This window comes from Prunus mume, linkage group LG1, assembly GCF_029339155.1.
Source record: "Prunus mume cultivar Tortuosa linkage group LG1, ASM2933915v1, whole genome shotgun sequence".
In the NCBI taxonomy this organism is placed as follows: Eukaryota; Viridiplantae; Streptophyta; class Magnoliopsida; order Rosales; family Rosaceae; genus Prunus; species Prunus mume.
In genome coordinates, this window is record NC_142698.1 from 2,209,344 (window position 1) to 2,236,051 (window position 26,708).

General features: G+C 36.0%; 1 protein-coding gene and 1 long non-coding RNA gene across 3 annotated transcripts; one reads left to right on the plus strand and one right to left on the minus strand.

Moving 5' to 3' along the window:
- Positions 1 to 940: 940 nt before the first annotated feature.
- On the minus strand, positions 941 to 3,985 carry LOC148920675 (uncharacterized). Of its 2 annotated transcripts, XR_016123217.1 has the most exons (3): positions 3,795 to 3,985; positions 2,819 to 2,888; positions 941 to 2,726 (listed from the first exon to the last, which is right to left on the minus strand). It is a non-coding gene; the product is annotated as an uncharacterized LOC148920675 (long non-coding RNA). The 2 variants fall into 2 exon arrangements; XR_016123216.1 differs by having other exon boundaries at positions 2,819 to 3,985.
- A 17,504-nt stretch (positions 3,986 to 21,489) lies between these two features.
- LOC103329810 (protein STRICTOSIDINE SYNTHASE-LIKE 3) lies at positions 21,490 to 26,337 on the plus strand. Its single transcript, XM_008232334.2, has 4 exons — positions 21,490 to 22,152; positions 22,769 to 23,044; positions 24,617 to 24,784; positions 25,715 to 26,337. The coding sequence occupies exons 1-4, from the start codon at positions 21,824 to 21,826 to the stop codon at positions 26,115 to 26,117; spliced, it is 1,176 nt and encodes a 391-aa protein (XP_008230556.2). The 5' UTR covers positions 21,490 to 21,823; the 3' UTR covers positions 26,118 to 26,337.
- The last annotated feature ends 371 nt before the right edge of the window (positions 26,338 to 26,708 follow it).

Sequence of the window (26,708 nt, forward strand, 5' to 3'; positions counted from 1 at the left end):
TGCTAATGACAAACTTCTTAAAACCAGCATCTTCGATTTTGTATTTTTTTCTCCAATGATTCCCATAATTCCTTCGCTGTTTTACAAGCTGAATAAATATCATACAGATTATCATCCAGATTGTTCAAGATATAGTTCCTGCAACAAAATTCAGAATGCTTCTAAGCATCTATGGCACTTAGAGTTTCCTTTGGAATAAGATCCTCATCTGCCACTAGAACTTCTTCTTTGATAACATTTGTCAAGTTCATTGTTGTTAAATAAAACAACATCTTTTGATGCCATCGTTTGGAGTCCACTTTTTGAACTTCTTTGGCTTTTCATAATAAGGATTTTTAGCCCCATTGACGCCATTAACTGACACTAATTGTTGATCCATATTCTGTTTCAAGATTGTTGAAAGACCAACAATCAGTATTACATTTAATAATTAAATTAAACAACAAATAAAATAACGAAATTAAACATGGCAGTAATAAAATAAAAACAAACGGCTCTTGCAGATAGAAGCTTGCAGAATTGCAATGTACTTGAAACATAATTTCCCCCTTACTCAGTGCTTGTAGTTTTGCAGGTGTTTGCTCCATTATGATACAACTATCTAAATCAAAGTCCTAGCATTAGGGCTTTGATTTCTGGAGAAATCTGTGTGTTGTTTATCTCTCAGGCTATACATGAATGATGATATGAATGTAGGCCTCGTCAATGGGCTGGGCTTGGGCCGGGCCGGGCCAGGTTCAAACACATAAAAGAATACTAGCGGGCTAGGCTGGGCTGAGCTTTTTTCAATAATTCAAAGCCCAGGCCTGAATCATAGGCCGGGCCTTAATGGGCCTTATCGGGCTGGGCCGAGCAAGCCTAATTGGGCCGGGCCGAAATGGGCTTACTATTTAAAAAGTCAAATATATAAAATTCATTTCATTCTTGCTAAAGTATGAATCTTACAAAATGTCTTACAAATCTTATATCCTTCCAAACAAAAAGGTCTTACAAAATCACAATCTAATCACAATCAAATTAGATTCACTCACAATCTAATCAAAAACTTCATTGCAAGGCAAACACTTAAAAGCATAATAAAGTCCGAAAGTCCATTACTACAACAAACATCCCATCCTTGCAAAATAAAATATAATCCTATTACATAACATTTCAACTTTGAATGGTCTCATTTTCAGATTCACCAACAATCTCAACTTCACTATCTGCCATCCAATTTGGTCTTGATGCTCTTATGTTTATTAATTCTTTAGCTTGTTGCTCATCTACTGCTGCATCTTACTTTCTTGAATTTGCCAAGGCCCAATCTTTCAAGCAAATTAAAGCTTCTATTGTACTCGGACTCAAACTGGCCCTTTTCTCTGATACAACTCTACAACCTGCACTAAAACATGATTCTGATGCTACAGTAGAAGCTGGAACAGTTAGCAAATCTCTAGCCATGAGGGAAACAATAGGGTATGTTAATTTATTGTTTTTCCACCAATCCAAAAGACTAAATTGATTATCATCAACTACTTCTATTGTTGGTAAATCAATATAAAATTGTAATTCAGAAGTGTTGGTGGAAGAAGAAGAAGAAGATAGCCTTTTTCTTTTCAAGCCTTCAATTAAAAAATTTCTCATTATAGGGACAGATATAGGACCAGAAGTTTGACTCAAAGTAGTAGAAGTTGCAACATTTTGCACATTTTGAACCACATCAGGAATTACATTCTTCTTGTAGATATCAAATAACTGAAATAATAAAGTCTTTAAAGCTAAAATTTTTGAGTCAATGGTTAATTGATCAATACCTATCATGTTCAACCATTCAGCAATTGCAAATAATTTAAACCTAGGGTCCATAATAGTAGCTAAGCAAAAAACCATAGGAAACTCTTTCCAATATTTATCAAATTTTGTTTGCATTTCAGTCAAAGCATCCTTAAGAACAGAAAATTCAGAATATGCAGCAAATGATCCATGAATATCTATTAAACAATTAATAGCATGACTTGAAGTAGGATAATACACACTAGAAAATATCTTAGTTGAAGAATAAAAAATTTGTAAAAACCCACTAACAAGTTGTGCTATTGTCCAATCTTCTTCACTAGATACATGTAAATTACAGAAACGTGATTCATTTACCTTTTGAACATACCTATGCACGCTGAATCAAGCCTTTAAAATTACATCCTTTCATTTACCTTTATATTGAGGACAAAATGTACGCTGAATCAAGCCTTTAAAATCATGACTTTCAACAAATTTAAATGGCAGCTCAGCTCTAATAATAAAATCCACAAGTTCTTTTCGAGCAATATCATGATCATAAACAAAATTAGTCAAATTTCCAGCAGGATCAACATTTAATAACATTTGACCTGGATTTACCCTAGCTTGTGCATCTTCATGCCTTTTTAAATGACGAGATAAATGACTAGTACCACTACTAGAATTACCAACCAACAAAGTATTACAAATAACACACTTAGCCTTAATTACTAGTTTACCATTTTCAATTTTGTTAACCTTTTCAAAAAAAGACCAAACTTTACTTGTTAATCTAGGTGCACTAGGTGACTCTGAAGGGGGATTGAAATCATTTGTACTTTCAGTTTCAGTCAAAGGTGACGCACTAGAAGAATCCATTTTGATGATATTATGAAACTAAAGACAAAATGGAAGATGTTACTTGATTTTCCAGCAGAGCACAAGCTTTACTTTTGCAGCACTAACTCCTGCAAAATAAACCAAGAACTCATTAATAATCAAAGTTCAGCACAAAAACAGAAAGATATATTAACAAACTAAAACAATTGACATTCCTTACCTTTTTCCACCAACAACCATAGAAAATGAAAAAATGCCTTGCAATCCTCAAAAAAGCAAGACACAAACTCCTGCAATAAAAATGAAAACAAATATTTCAACAATAGTTATCTCAGACAAGCTAAATGTAGACGAAAACAAATAATACATAAATTTGATTTCATAAGAAAATAGATAATACATAAATTTAACAGAGATGGGAAATTGAAATGCTCTATAAAGAAAAGATATATAAATATAGGATATCCGCAAGTGATACATAAATTTAACAGATAATACACCAATAGATTAGTAAGTTCGGTAGTGTAGTGTCCATTTTGGAGGCTTAATATGACCACAGGTGTCTCTGTCACAAGTTCACTTTTTTTCTCTCTCTCTATGTTTGTGGAGAATTGTAGGGGCTGGCCAAAATGGGGCTCGTTCCATGGCCACTCTGAATTTGCCACGTATTTGGGGTCTCAGATTTTTTTCTTTTTTGACCTTCAGGAACTTGACTGAGATTGTGATCCATCAAAGCTACTTTACGTTTTAGTGTTCTGAGATGGTTTTTTGGGAGGACCTATTGCTATTGGGTTTCAGGCCTTAAACTACATAGGAGAAGATCTTGGGCTGTCTGTGATAGAAATCAAATATATAAATATAGTTTATATCTATACAAATCTGGAAAAGGAAGATTCACCAGTAGATTTTAAATAACAACCATAACAGAGACTTCAATTTACACACACAAGTAGAATTTCCAGACGCAATCAACAAAACCAAATTGAGCATAAAAAGTCATAAAGCCAAAGCAAATCATCACAAACTAAGAGCTAAACATAAAAACAATAACAATAAAAGAAATAGATGAACTTCTATACAGCAAAGAGATTTTAGCAAAAGGATAGAGATGAACTTCTCATAATCTTAGTTTCTCTTGCACTCAAATAAGATCAAAGAGAGAGATCTTAGCTGAAAGAAGAAATTCAGATGGATACTTGAATTATTGGACTTGGATCGTTGTTTTCGATCTGCAATATTAGTTTCTCTCAGACTTGGATCTACAAGATTGAATGAGAAGAGAGAGAGCCGAAGAGAAATGAAGAGGTTGAGAATCGAGAAATCCAATGAGAAATGAAGAGGAAGACAGAGCCGAAGAGGAAGAGAGAGATGCAAGCAAGAGTGTGGGTGTGGCGCTAGGTTTAGAATTTGGAGACTGATCTGATAATTGCCTTTTTATATAGAGGTATTGTATTGGGCTGTCTGACCTAAACGGCTATTGGGCCTTTTCCCTTTTTTTTTTTTTTTCCAGAAACAAGCACAGCCCCTAACGGCTATATTATATAACGGCAATATATACGAGCCTAACGGGCCGGGCTGGGCTCTCTTGGGCTTAATCAGGCCGGGCTGGGCTTCAGACACCTAAACCCACGGCTAGCCCGACCTAATACGGGCCGGGCCATCCAAAAGCCCATATCGGGTCGGGCCGGGCTATTTCTCGATGGGCCGGGCGGCCCCCATCGGCCCATGAGCCCGCGGGCCAAATGATGAGGCCTATATGAATGTTCTCTATGAATTTGATGTTTTAAAATAGAACCAGGTCTCATGTTTATATAGAGTGGCTGATACCTGTTCCAACAAGTATCAGATAACGACAAACCCAATCAGACAAAAAATTATCTGATATTTGAATTTCAATAATTAGTTAATTAATTAACTGAGAATTAATTACTAATTGGGTTTAATTTAAATCACAGTGCCCAAGAGCCCAAGGCCCATTTTTTGATTATATATATATATATTATTTATATATATTAATTAACCATTGACCCAAAGGCCAGACCCACAACCACTCAATTGGGCCATTTGCATGGCCCAATCTAAACTATTCGATATCCAAGAGTAAGTATTTTAAAGACTTCCAAGGAACTCTAGTTTTCCAATGTGAAACTAATTTCAACTTAAACATGTTTGCAATGCCTTATAAAACCAACATTTTTTTTTGTCAAACGACTTTTGACCCTGCCCCTTTATCTATCTCTCTCTCTCTCTCTCTCTCTCTCTCTCTCTCTCTCTCTCTTTGTGAAACCATCCGCATCATCTATGGCGTCAAATTCTCCTTCGACGACAACCTCCTCAGCTCCTCCTTCGAAGGGCACTCTAGATTACTTATTGCTCTTCTGCTCTCCCTCTGGACTTCCAACCCAAATCTGGGTTAAGTGCATACTTGCAAAACTCAAAGGATTTTGTGGCATTTTGATTTTACAAGATTTCTATTCGCTCAGTCTGGAGGTATGGAATATGGAAAGGTAGGGTCCAATTCCATTTTCACATTTATGGGGTTCCTATCATATTTGGGTCTTATAGATTAAGTTGTTGAGATTGCATTTGGGTCTTGAATATTGATGGGTTGAATTAACATTAATGGCTCAAATTCGACTTGTTGTTGGGTTAAAGATTGCTACACTAAAAACATAAAGTAGCAACCCATAAATCAATATGTTCTAGTTATGAAGGTGAGAGAGTTATCTTGGTGGGGGGTGGGTGGGTTGGAGACGATGAGATGATGGTGGTGGGGATGGGTCGGGAAGCACGAGAGAGAGGAGTTATTTCCTGTTTTTTTAATGATAATATAAATATGTTATTTTATTATTATTTTTACACCTAGCATCCCACTTAACTCTACTTTAACAGAGTTATTCCTATTCTAATTCTATTATCTCTTCACAAAAATAAAATAATAAAATATGTCAAATTCTTATAAGTGCATCGTCTTTTCGTATTTCCAGAAACATACAACATCTTTGACTAAAAAGAAAAACGTGGAGTCTCCATGAAACGATATTCTTTGAACATTGAACAATGAAACAGACTTTGCTGTATCTTTTGTAAGTCTTTTCCAATTTTTCCTTTTTGAATACGTCACTATCAAATCCTTGCATACTCACTAAATTTGATACATCATCTTTTGCTTTATGTCGAATTGGGAATACAATCATGTCGAACAGTGGCGGATCTAGGATTCAAAAGTCGACCAGACGAAACTTACATTACAGACTCGACGGTATGAGTGAATTTCATTAATAAACAAAAAAAATACACCTAATGAGGGGGAACATAATGAGCCTTACCCTCAAAACAAAACAATACTAGTTAAATCTAAAAGTTTACCATACGAGGCTTAGAAATCTAAAATTCCTCAATTATCGATGCATTATCGAAGTTAATTCTTGATAATTCATCAACTATAGTATTTTGAAGTTGATTCTTGATAATTCTCATATATGAAAAAGCTCGTTCTATTGTTGTTGTAGAAACAGGAAGAGTCAACACCAACCGAATCAACCTATCAATCAAACAATAGTTTTCAGCCAAAGTTGTTTCCACCAATTGTTGACATAACTAAGAAAGAGTGGTTGTTTCCTTAAAGCAAGGAAAACGATCTATATCATTTTGAAAATACCTCAACTTTATTTCTAAAGATTTCAACTCATTTGGAAGGAAATCAACATGATAGAATTTCTCAGCAAGTTTACATATGTGCTTCAAGGGAACACATTCTGATTCCATCATAAAGAAACAGAATGTGTGTATTTGATTTTGCAGATGCTCCCAAGTCCAACCTCAGGATGCCTACATATCTCTTATAGGAATCAAGCCACTTATAGTTCAAAGATTCGCAATGAATAAATGATTCATCCAAAAGGAGGAATTTGAATGGATATGAGTGAGTAGTGTTGGAGTGAATTTAACTGAATAAACCAGGGATTCGATATGGAGTTGTGTTTGGGATGGTTACATCTAGATTGAATCTCTAGATTGCCGATCAAACTGACGTAGTTCGGAAATGATTTGTGTGGAGATTTGATTGGAGAGAATTTAGTTGCGGTTATGTCTATTGGGATGCTAGACTGCCTACGTATCCTTGATGGATCAAACCGACGTAGTTCCAAAATGATTTGTATGGAGATTTGATTGGCGAGAATTTGGTTGCGGTTGCGTCTATTGGGATGCTAGACTGCCTACGTACTCTTGATGGGATCAAACTGACGTAGTTCCAAGATTTAGAAATTAATGGGTAAGTGTGGCCCAATAATTTAGAATTTTGTGTCATTTGAAACAATTTGGAGATTTTCATAGGTAGAAAACCTACAGGAAACATTGGATATTAATGGGCAAGTGTGGCCCACTAATTGAGAGTTTGTGTTTTGATATTCAAATTTAATCTCATTGGAATTTTCATGGGTAGATGACCTATGGGAACAATTGGATAGTTTTGTACCATTCTTCTTTTTGTCAATGTCCAAGAAAAATAATGAGCAATTTTGATTAACCCATTAATTTTCTAAAGTTGACATTTGCACTTGGGCCCAAATATGGTTATGAGGATTTTTAAATTAATCCATTAACCATATGATAGGAAATTTGGGCCTCTGTAAATTTAATGGGCAATTATTTAGCCTCCTATTAAATATATTGGGCTTTTAAGAATTCAAGGACTCAATAATCTGACTATGAGCCCTTTAACAATTTTTTTTTTATCTATTGGTCTGTGCTCATCTAGTTTATCAAAAACCAATCATGATTGAACTAGGACTTCAGAGATAGAGATTGTGAAGGACTTGTAATTTTTGACTTGGAGAAGAGTTACGCTACTACCAAGACTTCTGCTCTATTTAGAGCGCTAGACTGACTTTGGCTCAACCTTCATGCCATAAAATCTTTACTGCTTCACTGTCAGATTTTTTTAGAGAAGAAAACTTCCGCAAGGTATGACTTTTCTTTGTTGGTCACAGTTTACCCCTTCTTCTAAACTGACACCTTTTCCTCATGTTAGCCTACCCTCCAGACTTCATCCATATGCAAATTAAACAAAGTGGCATACAACCACTTCCCTTTTTTTTTTTTTGCTTGTTGACTTTTCTTCTTCTCTTTCTTCTTGGTTGCTGTTTCTTTTTCTTTTTTTTCGTTGGTGTTATCTACAACATTAAACCTGCCACACCAAGCCCATACAAGAGAGAACCAACGTGCTATCTTCAACCTTTTTTTTTGTCCATTGCATGCACCAAGCTTTCCTCCAGTAAAAGAAAAACATGGCTGCTTCATCTATTTTTTTCCAGAGACACAAGTGGCGTACAACCACTTTTCTCTCTCTTTATTTTTTTGTTTGTTTTGTCTATATGCCCAACAAGCGAATCATCCAAGAGAGAAAGGGAGAAAGGCTGTGACAGAAAAAACATGGCCTTCCTTTTTTTGTTGCAGATCTCCATTTTTTTCCTGCCTATTCTTTTCTTCATGACTAACATCCTTTTCATTTTTTTTGATGTAGTTTGCTTAGAGAGAAAAATAAAGGCTTTCTCAAGCAGAGATGGAGAGGAGTGGTTAGAGAGTCCAAGAGATAATTCACGCTCTCTCTTTTTGTATATTTTGGAATTAACCCTCAAAACACCATTTCTATTTCAAAGGATTTCCTTTTGCTCGGCAGAGCTTTGTTGAACAGGAATCCTCTCATGGATTTATTGTTCATGATTTAAGGGTTGCCACCCATTATGGATTTACCATCCAAGAATTTTATTTGAGGGTTGCCACCCTATATGGATTTATCATCCAACCAAATGACTTAAGGGTTGCCACCCAACAAGAATTAATTGAAAGAATCGATATACTTGTGAAAAGTATTCTCTTGTGCCTGTGCTCTTGCAATTTTTCTCCTGCAACAGTTTTCTTCTTCTGTCGTTTCCTTCTCTTTCTCTTTTCCTCCCTCCTCCATTTCTTTACTGATGCCCTTTTTATAAGTCAGAGACCTTCTTAGTGTAGGATGTTTAACTAAAACTGAATAATCAGCTCCCCCAAAAATAGGAGCCACTAATCTCTCTTAAGAGTTTTCATTGGTTTAGACCCCCACCTTTTTCCAAAACCCCTTTCTTGTAGATGGCTGTTAAGCCTTATCTCTACCCTCAATTTGCTGCTTGCTAGACATGGCAAATAACGGGTATCAAAATTGTGGGACTTATCCAATTCCACATTTCAATTTTTGAATTTTTTTTTGGTTCAACACCCATATTAGGAACATCAATGCCATGTAGTTCACAAAATGATACCACATTCCTCAATAAATCATCCCAACCACGTACCCTCATATTTTGAAGTTGCATTTTTATGTTTTCAACAAAATTTAAGGCATTTACAATGTCTTGAGTTTTAGTATGAAATGCTTAACAAATAAAATTGGTCAATCTCATAAACTTATCCATCAAAACCAATGAAAACACAAACTCAAAAGACATCATAGCAATATGATTACGATTTACATCATCACAAAATTGTTAGTTAGGCACATGATCAGTGATTTCCTGAAGAAGTACTAAAGTATCTTTAAATAAACTCATCAAACTTGTAATAGAGGCAAAATGAGAACCTCAACAAGTGGCTCTAGCTCGTTTCAAATTACAAGCTTGATTAAGTCCTCTACTTGTCTCAAGGTCCCCAAAATCCAACAACTTTTTGAGTTATGTTTTTCAAATTAAGTTTAACTCGTTACAGCGCTTAGGAGAAGCACTAACAAAATTCACAATGTTATTCAACATTAAAAAAAAAAAAACTCCATACAATTTTCACATATTTAGCTGCACCATTTAATACCAATTGCAAGCGATGAGCAAAGCAATGCACATAATATGCATATAGACAATCTTGAAGAAAAAATGCTTGTAATCCATTCTATGAACCACGCATTTTGCTTGCACCATCATACCCTTGACCACACATGTTTCCCACTAGAATGTCATTATTATCAAGCACTTTGCATATCTCTTTTTTAAGAGTCAAGGCATTAGTGTCTACAACACTCTTAATATCGAAAAAGCACTCACGAATAAATCCATCATAGTCAACAAATCTGAGAACAATAGCCATTTGTTTCTTACCAGATTAATCAAGTGATTCATCAACAAGAATACGAAATTTCCTTTTTCCAAGCTCCCTACAAATTGTTTCCTCACTTTGCTAGCAAAAATATGCAAGATTTGTTTTTGTATGTCATGGGCAATATACTGAGAATTTTGAGAAGCCTTATATATGACAACTTTCTCAACTTCTATACCCATTCTTGCAAAAGACTTTATTCATTTCAATGAAATTATCTCAGCTAGATGAGTCAACAGATTCATCATGGCCTCAAAAAGCCAACGCTTGTTTGCTAGATATCGAATGCCCTTTATTGTGGTTGTAAGTCACAACAGATTGTCCATCACTTGTTGCTGTAATTGCTTGTCTACCACTTTTTCAATATGAAGAGATGGGTTTTTTAAGGTACTCCACTTTTGCATTGCAAGATGATGTAGTGAATTTAGCTTGCCGACATGATGTTGAAATGAACATTTATTCCCGCCAATTCTCTTCCAACTTTGAAAACCATGAACAATAAATGTTCGATGTGACTGATTCATATAAAAAAAGAAGCAAGGAAAACAAAATGACGTATTCTTAGCAACTGAATACTCAAGCCAAGTGAATTGGCTGAACAACTTTTTATTAAATAGACGTAAGGCACACCCTTCTAAGTGGCTTGGATAATCTTCTAACTCCGGTCGACATGGTCCTAAAAGGATAGGCTCTTCGCACATTATCTTGTTCATTCACTGGATACTTGCATATTAGATGACATAATCCTTGATCACGCTCAATATAATTGATATTAAAATCTTGATCATCATCGACTCTTTGAGAATTAACTCTTTCAACTTGAGGCTCAACAATGGGAGGCTTGATAATGGGAGACTCAAGAAGATTTTGCTCATCACAAATTGGAGTAGATACAGAAGCACTGGAAGGCATTAAACTAGACAATGACCATCATTCTTTTTCTTAAAAAAAGACAACAAATTCTTTGGTCTTCTGGGGTTTCAATTGTGATCCGACATAATAAAAGATAACCTATAAATAATATATAGAAGGACCTTTAATTAAACATACTAACAACAAAATCAAACATCTCATATAGCAAATATGTGAAATTAAATCATAATAAGTAATAAGAAAAGAGTAAAAAATGAAGTACAAAAAATAAAAGACAAAGAAAAAGTTCTGACTTGTGTAAATGCTCCTCCTGGTTTTCTCCTTTATGTAGCAATCTTGAGTGTGAGAACTTTAAAGTTTAAACAAATAAAAAATTGGCTTAATTACACCAATGGCCCCTGAAACTTTGGTCAAATCATACTTTGCTCCCCAAAACTCAAAATGGCCCACTTTCATCCCTTGACCGAGGTTTGGTCACCCAATCTGCCCCCCATCGTTAACTCCATCCAAAAGTTTGTTAATTTTAATGATGTAGCAGATGCGTTTTTTTAATTTTGTACACATGGGCCATTATTTGGCAATCTTGATGATGTGGAATGTTTTAATACTACCTATAGGAAAAACAAAGAGGGATGACCTTGCTATGTTTTTTAGTGTCAATAATCATAAGCAAATGGCTATATTTGGTGCTGCATTGTTATATGATGAGACAATGTCCACTTCCACATGGTTGTTTGACACTTTTGTCAAAGCTATGTCCCGAAAGAAACCAAATACCATTCTTACATACCAAGATATTGCAATAGCTACATTAAATGGCCAGAATCATGTCATCATATATGCATATGGCATATTTATCAAAACGCAGCCAAGCATGGAAGAACACGAGAAATTAAGTTGCCAAAGACTTCAGCATCTGCGTTTATGATTATGAGGATGAAGAAGAGGGTTGTCTGAATGCATGGAAGAACATGCTTGACAAATATAATCTCCAAAGCAATGACTCATTAAGTCGATTATTTTGTATAAGGAATAAATGGGCATTAGTTTATGGGTGAGAAACATTTTGTGCATATATTATCACTACACATGAATTGTTCTCTAAAGAGGTATGTCAGTTATGAACTGCATTTTTTTTTAATATTTCCAAAGATTGGTTGAGGATTGTCGTTATGAAGAGCTAAAGACTGACTTTAAAGCAAGTTAAAGTTCTCATGTGTTTACAACCCCAAAAGTGTTCATTTTGGTTCAAAATAAATTTTGTAAAGCTTATGATTGTGCCTTGAACTTCTTTGGTGAGATTGGAATAGTGAGCGAATATGGATTCATGGCTTGTGGGAAGCATTTCCATCACAGAGTCACATACAATTCTATTGATGATTCAAATTTTTTTTTTTCTATAGTTGTAAGAAGTTTGAGTTTGCAAGAATCTTGTGTACTCATGCTTCAAAGGTTCTCTCTACAAAAAAAATCCAAAGGATTTCGACTCAATACATCCTAAAGAGATAGACAAAAAATGTCAAGGTTAGGATTGCAAAAGTTATTTGCAATATTACAAGTGAAAGTGACCCAAATGCAGAAGTAGGAAGGCATTTAAAGAGTTATGTCGCTTGCATATTCAACTGGCAACAAGGACAACAAAATCTAAAAAATTATATGAAATTGTGTGGGTGATATGGTACTGGAAAGTACATGAGAGTGTGTGTTGGTTGATATGGTATTGGATTAGTTTTGAATCGGGATGGCAATGAGTTGATTCGGTGGTGGTATGCCATTCCCATTCTCATTCCCATTCCCATCCCAGCTAAGCATTTTTCTTCTATCATCGCTTTTATACCCATAATATTCATATAGGAGATTCTCCATCCCCGCCTTTGTTGGGGAACGGGTTCCCCAACCTGCACCATTATGGAAGGAAAAACCAATAAAAATGTACTGTTCCCCAACTCGCACCATTATGGAAGGAAAAACCAATAAAAATGTATACTTATAATTTATAAGACAATATAAGAATGTTTCCATATTGGCTGGAGGTTAATATAAGTAGTGTGGCTTAATATTCATATAAATTAAATTAATATATAATATAATACTAAGAAATATAAAACTTGGTCGGCACAATCACTTTAATAACATTTTTATATAAAATATAATATTCTAAATGAGGTGGGTTCGGGTTGAGGATTAATATACCATCCCCGCCCCTCCCTGAACACCATAACTGAAAAATTTCCCGTATTCGTCCCTATACCCATTTTTTATCCTTCATACCCAATCCATTAGGTTCAAATCCCCCTGAAGACCCTTACCCGAAGGGAAAATTGCCATCCCTAGTTTTGAAATTTTGGTGTTAAATGAGCCAAAAAGGTTTGTGATACTATATTGCTTCTTGTGAATTGAAAACTAGCTTGACATTTCTCGAACATCTTTTGTACACTTCAACCGTCATACACTTTCGATAATAGATGTGATTTCATTAAAGGCAGGAAGCCAAGAGTAAAGATACATCAGATGAAAAAGCCTAAATCCATAGCGAAAAGGCAAGATAACAATTGGAAAATAAAAGTGTCATACTCAAACCAATCATAGGAAAAGAGCACCCAAATTGGTTTAGAGATAAACATAATTAGAAACACAACACCAACTTTCCAACATCAAGCTCCAAACCAACTAACAATTACGTCAAGAGTGGTGGACATGGAAGTCCATCCTTGTTAAGCACATGGGTCAACAAAGATGGAGGGCGATGAACCCAAACCTCTAGTTCCATCCTTGCGTCGACTACTACCACAAGCGAGTCTGCTGCTTTGTTCGCTGATCTAGCCAACTCAAACCTCATGTTCCATCCTCAGGTTGGCTGCTGCAGCAAGAGAGTCTCCCTCAGAATTGTTTGTTGATGGATTTTTATTTAATAGAAAGTTGGATTGGAGGCATCTACTCCCAGAAAAAAGACGGTTCATTTGCTTCTATCAAAGAAGATGTATGCTTGCACTGATAAGAATTTGACATATTTAGTTATTTTATTTTTATTTAGAGATAACAGAGTTAGAGTAGGAATAACTATGTTAAAGTAGGGTTAAGTGGGATACCATGTGTCAAAAAATTAAGACATGATCATGGAGGGACAGACGAAAATATGGTGTCACGTGCTCTTTCCAAAGTGGGTCCATGAGTTAGTGGAAGTGGTTACATACACGTTTATTAGTTACTGCATTTCATGTCCTTAGACTTTAGCTGTTAAGTAGTTGTAGGAGTCAAGTTAATCCACTTCCATAGTGCTGGCGTCGTGGGAAAGTTTCCTTCTTTCTATGCTTTCAGTTAGAGTATTTGTTTGTATAAATTTTAGTGGCTTTTCATTAATGAGATATTAGATATTATCCCATATTGTTAGCTTGTCTAACTTGGAGGTTATTGGGTTCCCTCAAAGCAGACCATATCATTACTCTTCCACTTCTTTGTTTGTCTATAAGTCATTAGTTTCAAGATAGGAAGACGGAAGAAGACTCCAATGCTAGATCAATCTTCATTGGTTTTGCGTTCAGTTACTCGAGCTATGACACGTAACAATCTGGTATCAGAGCTTCCCATAGGGAGCAATGCCTAGGACGTTTAGAGGTTAAAGTGAACTCCCTTGTGACCGTTCAAGATAAAATAATTAAGGAGGTGCATGAAATATTCTCGATCCTGAATACACGCCTTGATCAAATCTCTTAATGTAATGAAAGCTCTGGTAACGCCACCTAAAATGGCGAAGGTTGATTCAATGGGAATGAGGGAGCCACTCAAAACTCTGGTAGCTCTTACCTTCATAAACTAGTAAAGTTGGACTTTCCTCATTTTAATGGATTAGAAGACCCCACAAGTTGGATTTGTAGAGCCAAACAATTTTTTGAAATTCATCAAACTCCAAAAGGGAAGAGAGTGTCGTTAGCCTTATTCAATTTAGAAGAGGATGCTCAACTTTAGTTTCAATTGACAAAGGAGGAAACTACCATCACCACATGGGAAACATTCAAGTAAGGCCTTAATGATAGGTATGGTCCAACTCAATTTCAAGACTTTTTTGGTGATCTAACAAAGTTACAACAAAGACGTCCGGTACAAAACTATCAAACTGAGTTTGATAAATTATTGATTAAAGTAGGAAGACTAACTCAAGATCAACAAGTTGGCTGCTTTGTGAGTGGTTTGAAGGAGACTATCAAAACTAATGTGCAAGTGTGAAACAGCAAACACTCTCTGATGCCATCAGATTGGCTCGATATATGAGTCCCGCAATCAAACAAATAGGCAATACTTAACTTCGGACGTGAAACAGGCTTCTACGAATGGTGTTACAAAGTCAGATAATTGACAAAATTTCATGCCAATTAAGCAGCTGTTTGCAGTCAAACTAAAGGAACAACGAGATAAAGGGATTTGCTACAATTGTGATGCAAAGTTTAGTCTTGGTCATCGGTGCAAAAAATTATTTCTCATTGATTGTGCTGGCCAGATGAAGAAAATGACACCAAGGATGCAAATACTCATGAAGTGGAATTGGGTGAAGAAGTATTTCTTGAAGTATCTCTCCATGCTATTTATGGTGGTCGAACTCCAAAAACAATGCGAGTGCACAAAAAATTGGGTAAGCATCAAATGACATTCTAAGTGGATTCTGGAAGCACCCACAATTTTTTGAGTAATAAAGGTGCACAGAAAGTTGGTGTTAATCCCACTAACTATGGAAAGTTTGAGGTGTTAGTTGCCAACGATGAACGCTTACTAGAGTTGGGCTTTGCAAGGTGGTGTATGCTAATCCAAGGAATTCCCATCACTATTGATTCTTCATCCTTTAAAGGGTTGTGATGCTATTTTGGGAGCATAATGGTTTCACACGTTAGGGCCAATTGCTTAGGGTTTCTCTAAATTGTAAATGACATTTTGTTAGTAAGAAATTGTATTGGAATTTCCTAGAACTTAGTATAGGTTTGGAAGTGTCTTTTAGCTAGAGGGTTGAAGCAAAATTGTTGTCTCTAATTTTCAGAAACTACAAGATTATATAGCTTAGCAACCCTCAAAACGCAGACTTGCAGCTTGACACGTGAAAGACATTTGATTCAAGGGTTACTGATGTCATTATCATGCATGTATATTAGGGGATTGTTTTAAAGGATGATTCAATGATGTTTTATTGATTTACTGTTTTTAAAAGTGCATTGAAGTTTATTTAGGAGTGTTTTCTTTTGAGTCAATTTTGGCCCAAATCAATTTGATTCTCCAACTTTCTTGTTTTAACATCCCTTTGATTTTCTCTCCTGTTTTGGTTGCTTGGAAATCATGTTTCAATCATATCACAATATCAAAGAGTAAAGATACCCTTAATAGATGACTAGGCATATACGGATTCATTTGATATTGTGATTAATTACAATCTTCCTTTATTAAATATCTCCTTTCCTATTGGTTGGACTACATGTGACCAATCTTTAGAATATGAAAGATACTTTCGTGATTTTCTATCAAGCCTTAGAAATTGGAGATTTGGTTTTCAATGTGTTTTCTTTCTCGTAAGGAAAAATTCTATAAAATAAGACCTTTGTTTTCTTTGTTTTCTAGTGCTTTCACAATCATATTTTCAGTCCATAAACTTTGGAAAGCTGAGTTTTTATTTGAGATAAATCATCAAGTGTTTCATGTTTATTTGGTGATTTATCAAGCACTTTTATCATTCATATTGCATTCATTGCATGTTCGGTGACTCATACGGTTGAGCGCAACAAGACTGTTGTGGCCGTTTTTCTCCAGTGAGCTTGAATCAGTCGGAACCAGTATCGAAATCAACATAAGGAGAGTTGGAAGAACTCTGTCGAGCTTGAAGCAATCGTAACTAGTATTGTGTTCAACATAAAGAGTGTCAAAAGATCATCATGTGACAGAAGTTGAGTTACGAAGAAGTCGGTAAACATTATCTAGAATGTGTTTAGGATAAGTATGTGATTACTTCTTGTAATCATCGTTCTATGGTGGATTTGTTTTGGATTGAGGAGTCCTGTGGATTTTCCCCAAAGGTGGGGTTTTACCATGTAAAATAATTCTCTATGTGTTCCTTTATTTTATGTTCTGCACGTTTACAGGATTGATAAGTCATATCAATCCTGCTACTGAAGTTTATTTTTATTTATTTATTATAATTTTAAATTGGCATATTCACCCTCTCTAGACATTTTTAGTTATCCTACATGTATTTTCACATTTAATGTGGGTGGACAAGATGTGGTATTTAAAGGGGTGCCAGCTCCAACAAACAAAATTGAAAGTGAACATGAGATTTGGAGAGAGGTGGAGGAAAATAAAAATGGAACTCTTCCCTAGATTTACTTACTAGCTCTCAAATTTCCATATGTCAACCTTGAGGACAAGGTTTTTTCGGTGCGGGAAGGAATGTCACGTGCTCTCTCCAAAGTGGGTCCATGAGTTAGTGGAAATGGTTGCACACATGTTTATTAGTTGCTGCATAATTGTTGGAGTCTTCATGTCCCTAGACTCCAATGGTTAGAGTCTTTGTTTGTATAAATTTCAATGGTTTTTCATTAATGAGATATCATATATTATCCCATATTGTTAGCTTGTCTCTAAATCATTAGTTTCAAGATAGGAAGACGGAAGAAGAAGACCCCAGAGCTAGATCAATCTTCACTTGTTGTTCGTCTAGTTACTCGAGCTATGGCATATAACACATGGACATAGGATCTGAACACGTTTTTGTTTCATTTGTCACAAACATGTACTCATCTCAAAATGTCATTAGCACGACCTTCAAATCGGCCACTATTTGAACAAGTCATGTTCATCATAACTCTAATAAAAAGGTAAAACTTCTAAATCCCATGAAAATCAAAATGCGTGTTACTTTCCAAATGTAAGATTTTTGTGTGCTTTTGTATAATTTATTTCAATTTGTGACTTTGGAATTTCCGAGTTTGCAAAGGTGCAATTGAACAAGGCCCCACAACTCATATTTATGTGGTTACGGTAAGTTGCACATCATTCAATTGTACGATTAACAATAGAGGTGTCAAACGAGACTGGCCGGCCCACCACGGCACAAACCCAACCCGTTTAAATGAGGTATGGCACGACACGAGTACGAATATTAATGGGCCGTGCTTGGCACAGCACAAAAACTTGGGCTGGGCGAGATAAAAAAATGAGGTCCAATGGACTAGGCCAGCCCATGGCCTGAGCCCACTTCAAACACGGCACGAACCCAAGCCCGCTTCAAGCATGGCCCACTTAACAGTTTTTTCTTCTCAAAAGTCAAAATGCAATAATTTGACATCTAATGTCATTTTTTATATGGTTTTTTTTTTAATCATAAACATATATTTGATGTATTTCATTTTAAGGAAATTACTTGGGTCCTTAATTAATTAAACATATTAACTACAAATTAATGAAACAACATTGGACTTGATATCTAATCAGTATATAAGACATATAGGCTTCTCTTATGATCAAAACAAGACATTTCTTCACATATAGAATAATAAGTTGTTTAAAGATGAAAAGTTGAAGTGGACTTCGTGGAGTTGAACACTTTTTGCCCTCGACCCTTTTATATTGTTTGAATGTTTGATTGATTAATGTTTTTAAATAGTTCATCATTTCTTTCCTCTAATTATAATTTTAGTGTTTATAATTTAAATTATCTAGTGGAAAAAAAAAACAAGTGGAAAAAATTCAAATTAAATGAGTTGGTTCTTTGGGCCTATAATAGCCCGAAAAATTCAAGGTGGATTTTCACATTTTAGTGAAAAATAATATTATGGTGGAAAATGATTATGGGTATTTTATCAAGTGATTTTGGATTGAGATTATTAAACTAAGTGTGTTTAATTTGAAGTTGGACAAACATGAACAAAAATACCCTTAAGGGTGGATAATTAGCAAAATATCCTTGTAGGCCAAAAAAAAGAAGGAAAAAAAATAAGAAGAAGCCAACGTGTAAGCCAAGCTTTTGCTCTTCCCTCCATTCTTCCTCCCTTCCCTCTTTCTCTTCAAAAAAAAAAAAATTCTGATTTTGGGGGATGAGTTATTAATCTATGGGAGGTGAGTTATCTAGTCTAGGCTAGGTATAGTAATTACTTAAGCTAAGAACTAGGGGAGGTGAGTTGTGGTAGGAGGAAGAAGATAATGAGAGAGAGAAGAAACTAAGAACAATGAGAAAAAGAAGAAGAGAAGAGAAGAAAAATCTCTAAGGTGAGTCAAATTTCGAGTTTTTGGTTTTAACTTGGTGTTTGTGTGTTTCTAGTTTCTAGAAGAGTATTTTGAGTTATTTGAGAGATGGGAAAATTGATTTGGAAGAGTTTGAATCTTTATTTTCGAGTTGGGTGCATAGAGTAATTTTTCAAGTATGGGTGTTGTTGATTTTGGTTCCATTTTGAGTTTTTGATGAGTTTTATTGATAGGTATGAAGCTTAAAAGTGTTTTATAAGCCTTAGTAACAACTTGGAAGTGATAGAATGGTTGAAAATGACTTAAAACCAAATCTGGAAATTTGAATATTTCTGGAAAATTGCAGTCCGTGAGCCTCACTTTGGCTCTCTTTTACTCCCAATCCTTTGAGTTTTTAAGGAAGCCATTTGTTGGGTTTTAAACTAGACTTGGCAAGGAACAAAAAAAAATTGATTTCGTCGAATTGGTTGAGTTTTTATGGGTCAAACACAGGTGCAAAGTTTGGAAAAAAATCTGCTTTCTGCAGAAAAACCAGTCTCGAGCCCAACTTTGGAGCTCTTTTTCTCCTTCGTTTAGCTCCGTTTTGAGTGTGGTTTGTTGGGTTAGAAACTAGAGAGAATAAGCTTCAAATCCACTACAAGTTTTCCCGGTTTCGTTAGCTTTAGGTTGGTCAAAATGTGTCGCAAAATCTGAGTTTTTAATCTGAAAAAACAGGGGAAGTTCCCGGATTTTTGGGGAAGATGATGAACAGTAACCGGAAACAAGCCACTCGCGGCTCCGGAGAGTGGAGGCGTGTGGCAGCTGTTCTGGCAGCCTCCGACGCCATATTTTTAGTCCATTCGACTTGATTTCTCAATCTGAGTCCGATGGTATATGTTTTGAGTAAATCCGAGGTGGTGCAAAGTATGGATTGTTGTGGGGCCCGCGAGACCCAAATAGTAACTTTTGGATAATGGGTGTAGTGGCCTTGTTTTGGTGTTGATAGGGCATAGGACTGAGTTTTAGATTATTTTGGACTAGATTTGGCCGTTTTGGACCCGGGGTTGGTCCTAGGGGCATTTTCGTCATTTTCACGCAAAATCTCAGAAATGCTAAGGGTTGAGGTTGGACTTAGGTGAAATAAAGTGAAGATTGCTCAATAATAATTTGGATTTGAATTTGTTCAGGAATTGGATTAGAATGGTAGATTCGACAACTCCGAGAATCTCTAAAGGGTAAATTTGATACTCTAGCTAGCTGGACATGAGATAGGGTTTCCTGATTCTCGATGATTGGGTTATATCATTTTTAATCTTGGTGCTTATATATAATACTATAAATATGAATGTTATTGTTATTTTGCTTGGTGAATATTATTTGATGTTATGTGAATATAATTATCGATGTTTCTCCATGGATATTATTTTTTATGTTGGATGAATATTATTATTATTCAGGTGATGAAGCTTGAAATATTATTTTTATTATTTGTATTATTATTCTGCACAAATGAATTATGTTTGCTCTGCATTACATATGCATCATAAAGACAATGGTGTTTGAGGTGTGTGTGTGTGTGTGTGTGTGTGTGTGTGTGTGTGTGTGTGTCGTTTGAGGTATATTTGAGAAAAAGAAGAAGAAGTAAAATACATTCAAGTGACGGGAGCAGAGCTTGAATATAATGAGGTGATGGGAGCAGGGCCTCTAATGAAAAGTGAAAGTTGAGAAATTCGAGGTGATGGGAGCAGGGCCTCTAATTAAAAGTGAAAGTTGAGAAATTCGTAAACAAAAGAAAATTGGGTTAAGGGGCGAATGGGCGCTAGTTTATATTTTAAAGTATTTGGAGCCACAATGGTAAAACACATGGTAAGAGACATGTAGGCTTGTTACCCTATGGTATGAATTAGTGAGATTAGAAGGGAGTGAATTCATGGCATCACTGCATATGCAAATTTATTTATTTGGTATAGTTGCAAAATTTATGTATCTTGTGTTATTTGATGTATGACACTTTGATTAACTGTGATAGTTGACCTTGAGGGGTTTGATGGTACTCTATTGGGCATTATAATGCTCATACCCTAATAGAATGTGCAGGATTTAAGGCGAAATTTGAGGGAGCGGGTTTCAACCAGGCTACTAGGCTTTTGTTGTTGATTTGTGTAATTAACTTTTGTAAGTAGTCAACCGTTTGATAAAGATCTTAGTGTGTATTTAACTACGAGCTACTGCGACTCTGATTCTATGTTGTTAAGTAAAATTGTATTTATTTGTGGCTCTTTTTCTCATCATATCATGGTTGTAGGATTTTATTCTTATGACTATGATATGACTCACACCCTGATTCGGGAATATTCTTTATTTTCGAATTGGGGCGTGACAAGGCCCTAGTATGGCTCGAGCATGAGTACGAGTACGAGTACTGCACAAGCCCGGCCAGGGCCATTTCAATGTGGACATGGGCTTTGGACCGAGCCGGGATCAATGATTTTACTAAATAGGCGGTACGGCACGGCGATAAATTAAATGGGTCACTCAACACGTAAAACGTTAAAAGACAAATTTAAATGAGACGGACCGGCTCAGCCCGGCCCGTTTTACACCTCTACTTTAGCTTCTGGCCAATACGAGCCTTGGTTCAATCAAAGTCGTTTGACACCTCTACTTTAGCTTCTGACCAATACGAGCCTTGGTTCAATCAAAGTCTAGATTTGACCACTTCTCTTCTCTCCTCCTATCAGAGCCATGGTGGCCATTGTTACAATACAATACTAAAATTTGGAAGAAATGTTATTTTTTTATAAAAATTATTGTATTTTAGTCCAAAATTGTAAGCCATTGCCGTGAACACCTCCTATCTACCTCACTTGGTGACCGGTGAGTCAGTGACCAAATGACCCACCAACCCCTCTTGGCTCTTCCATTACAATTTCCTCTGCTCATTTTCTTATTCTTCACGTATTGTCTCTCTCTATTCTCAACTTTTAGTCCTCTCTCTCCTTCTCTCTCCAGCTGAGACCAGAGTTAGGAGGCAATGAGACCCACCAGAGTACTAGCGGCTCTGTTCCTTGTGCTAGCTCTGTACTGTGGGCTAGACCCTTTTAAGCACAGTGCGATTGTGGACTTCCCGGACTTCGAAGCCTATAAGGTGGACATGCCCTCTTGGTCCTCGGTTCCTACAGAGAGAGACCCCGAGAACCTTCTGCAGAAATCGGAGATTAAGTTTCTGAACCAAGTGCAAGGCCCTGAGAGTGTCGCCTTTGACCCACTTGGCCGTGGACCTTACGCGGGTGTTGCTGATGGCAGAGTCTTGTTCTGGAACGGCCAGTCTTGGACTGATTTTGCCTATACTTCGCCTCATAGGTGAGTTTTCACAAATCGAGTTCTGCGTTTTACGCAGTTTTTCATTTTAGATTGTGGGTTTTACTCAGTTTTTAAGTTTTGATTGTGGGTTTTACTCAAAAAGAAAAGCACATTGCGTAAAGAAAAATTGCATGATTCAGTGCTCTATTGAATTTTTTGTTAGTTTAATGTGAGCAAAATTCTGTTGATTGTTCTCAAGAACGCAACTGCTTTTGATTATGGTAGTTGGTCGTTTGGAAATTATGTTTCTCCGCTCTTCGGACTACCAATTTTTAATCTCGGTTTCAGTTGAAGCTTCAAAATTTAGTTACTTTCATGATGCCATCTATTAAGTTTCTGACGTTTATACTTCATGGTGAATTCGTTTACATGAGAAATTCGTTATTGTAGCCAGACCACTTATTGAAACAAGTTGTTTGATCATGGAAAAGGAACTTATCGGTGTAAGGATGAGAAGTCATTTAGTAATGTCCTCAATGGATTTTAGTTGCTTCTTGCATCTTCTATTTTGAGAAAAAGTAACTAAATCTGATGCTGCTGTTTTTGGTTATTTACTTTTCAAATATTACTGTTTGAAATGATACATTTCTTTGTTTATGTCTTGTTTGGGATACAGGTCAGATATATGTAGTCCAAAACCATCACCTCTGAGTTACTTGAAGAATGAGCACATCTGTGGAAGACCTTTGGGGCTTCGCTTTGACAAGAAAACTGGTGATTTATACATTGCAGATGCATATTTTGGGCTGTTGAAGGTGGGGCCAGAAGGTGGTTTGGCAACTCCACTAACAACTGAGGCAGAAGGGGTGCCATTAAGATTTACTAATGATCTAGACATTGATGAAGAAGGGAATGTTTATTTTACAGATAGTAGCACCACATACCAGAGGAGGTAGGTTATGCTTTTCTTGAAATTCTCTCTGCAATAGCATTTCTGCCAGTAGGTTATGCCTTTTCCTTTTGAATGTTGAGAACATGTGGTTTGAGATTGGCATTCTTATTGATGTGAGTGGGTCATAAACTGTTATTCACCATTTCTGAAGATGTCTGCTTAATTTGTTATTATAGTTCACTGACCAGTAATAGCGGATTTTCCAGTTACTCTAGGGCATTGTAGAATTGTGGAAGTCCACCATAAATTGGTTGCATTGCAACACCTGTTATGATGAAAGGCATTGCAATCGCATTGGAACTTTAAAGCATAATGCCTAATGAAGTTCTCCCCTAGTTTGTTGCAACTTTTTACGTTCATAGAATATTGACTTGACATCAATGGCCCATTCACTGAAATTAGGGTGTTCAATTGTTTGTGTATATATTCTTACTAGTCCTGTTCCCATTTTGTATTTGTTGATATACCTGAATTGTTTGTTTTTTCTGTGCTTATGGACTTTGTACAAGTCATATATTTGGATAGAGTGGGAATTCCTTTGTTTTGAATTTCACACTTAACTCATGCAACTGATTTGATTGAGTGACTTTGACCATCTGCTTTCGATGTCAATCTGGTATTTGCAGCAGATGCTGCAGTGAGTTGTCAGTCAATGACATGCTTATGATCAAATAAATTATTGATAGTAAATAATACTGATGTAGAGTAAAGAAATAAGAGAGAGATCAATGAGAGATTGGAGTGAAAAAGCTTAGGCAAAGTCAAGTCTCTTTACAAAAAAGGCCTATAGGTAGCTTGATAATGAAATCCTACTGGGGTAAGGAAATAAACATATTATAGTAACAATAAAATCCCTAAAATGCTAATAATACAAACTAAACAGAATAAGTCTCCCTCTCCATATATATTATATTATAATATATTTCACATTAGAACTAACATCTGTGGAATAATGACATTGTGGATCAATTGAGAATCTATGAATATCATGACTACTGCACTAATTCTCAATATGTGCATTTCTTTTAAATCATTTCCCATCGCTTTTGAATTAATTGGTTGTTCCCTGTCAAGTCAGTTTGTACAGCATCTTATCCAAACAACCTGAACCTCTATGTGTTGTTACCATTGCCAATGCGATTTCTGAGGATTTCATTTTTCCTATTTAAGGTTTTTTCTTTTGAATTTGCAAATATCTTGATGAATCCTTCATCCATTGTTTGCTTATTGCTGAATCTTGTTTTTCCCAAAAGATTCCTTACATCTTTCATATCATCGGTTAATTACTTTCAACCCCTCAGTAATGTACAAAGCCAAAGAAGAATCAATTAAATGAGTCATTAGTGTAGATGAAATGTCGTGCATAGGGCCCTTTTCTTTTGAGCAGCCCCTGACAAATCTTCAGTCCTGTTCTTACTATATTGTGGGAGTCTATTTGTTTCTTCTTCTTTTTTCTTTTTTTTGCCACATTGCTCTTCCAAAATACACGACTTTTTCCATTTTGCCTTTGTACTTACAATTTTAACATAAGAGAAGCACTTTGCGTGATTCTAACAGAGTGATTTCATTCAGGAACTTCATGCAGTTGGTTTTCTCTGCAGAGGATACTGGGAGGGTCCTAAAATACAACCCAACCACAAAGGAGACCACTGTTCTTGAGAAGAATCTCCAATTCCCAAATGGTTTGTCTCTAAGCAAGGATGGTTCCTTCTTTGTTTTTTGCGAAGGAGCCATAGGCAGGTGAGTTTGTATCTTCTTTTGAACACATTCAACTTACCATGTTATGATCACTGTGTATCAATTCTACCCTGCGTTTAGGTCTGGGCCATGCATGAGTGGGTAGGATATACATGACGAGTCATGGACCCTTGTTCTTCTGATATGATGGATGTTGTCTTTCACACACTGCAATATATTTGATTGCCAGGGAACCAAATTTGGGGATGAAAACTTTCTCCTGGATCCTATGAACCCTCTTTGCAGTTTTTGGGTAATTTTCCATTGATCTCGAATAATTAAGCTGTTAAGAAATTGGCCTAAAAAATATAATGAGTACAGTTCGACTGCACCTAACACTGTCATCATAATGTACGGCCACACCATACCATAACTGGATTGGGCCTGAAATGAGTATAACAGAAATGATTGGAAATAGGCAGGTACAAAAGTTCAAACTTATGACTTGAACCAAGCTTTGATACTATGTCAACTTACTCGTATTTGAGAGGTGCTCAATAATTCATATCAAGCAGAACTCAATGTATTAATGATTACTTTCATGTAAAACTTCATATGCCATCTTCACGTGTCTCAGAAAGCCAGTAACTACTGGTTCCTGGAGAATCTATATAAATTTCATGTCAAAAGCTGCAGGAGGTGTTTACAAGAAATTAAGTGCTAAGTGCCGTACTTTACCCTGCTTATTTTCCTTTTACGGAAGGGTAATAAGAATTAAGAACTGGGATTTCTTCTGGGTCAGAAAAGTATGACGGAAGCTTTTTCTGTATGATTACAAAATGAACAAGCATCTAGAGTAAATTGGTCTGATATGATTAATGGTAGATAAGATGCCTCAGAATATTCTGTGTACTGTTTGCAGCTATCTTAAGCTAAAAATATCTGTCAATCATTTTGTACTTAATGATAAAACCCATTTCATTATTGATGTAGATTACGCAAGTATTGGTTGAAAGGTGAAAAAGCAGGAACTTCAGAAGTATTTGCCGTGCTGCCTGGATTTCCTGACAACGTCAGAACTAATGAAAATGGTGACTTTTGGGTAGCAGTCCATTGTCGCCGGAATATGTACACTCATCTTTGTGCTTTATTCCCTCAAATAAGGAAATTCCTACTCAAGCTTCCAATTTCAGCAAAGATTCAGTTCCTGATTCACATTGGGGGCCGACCCCATGCAGTCGTTGTGAAGTACAGCCCAGAGGGCAAGATTTTGCAGATATTAGAAGATAGTCAGGGTAAGGTTGTTAAAGCTGTCAGTGAAGTGGAAGAAAAGGATGGAAAATTATGGATGGGGAGTGTTCTGATGCCCTTCATTGCAGTCTACAACTTAGCTTGAGGTTAAAAGAGTCAGTTTACCTAGTACTATTTATTCTTATGTTAGAGGTTTCTTCAACCTCTCATCCCGTCCCTCTTTTCTTCTCTATAATTTTCCTACTTTAAAAATGTTGAGGGCTGGGATTGTCGCGTCGTGCATCTCCGTTGTAGGTGGTTCCAAAATGTATGCTTTAACTTTGTACTGACCTCGTTTTTAAGTATACAGGGGTTAATTTGCTTCATCATCCATTGTTTCTACATCTGCACTTCACTAAGTAATTTATTATTATGTATTGGTTAAATACTGGATATAATTGAATCAGAGCACTGCTTTGATTACAGGTAATATTTCTCGAATCAGAAAAGGATATAACTAACAGTTGCTACAAATTACAAGTAGGTAATGGCAGAGATATTATAACTCCATGAGAAATTATAATTTATACATGCTTGCTTTAGGCAGCATTGGCACCTATATGTATGAAAAATACGAATTTCATTTAAAAACAAGGAGCTGAGCCACCAAGAAATCTCACTCGTCGTTAAAAGATGAAAACCAAATGAAAATTTCTGATGTTTTCTTAAACTGCACATAAGGGTTCCCCTTTTTGCC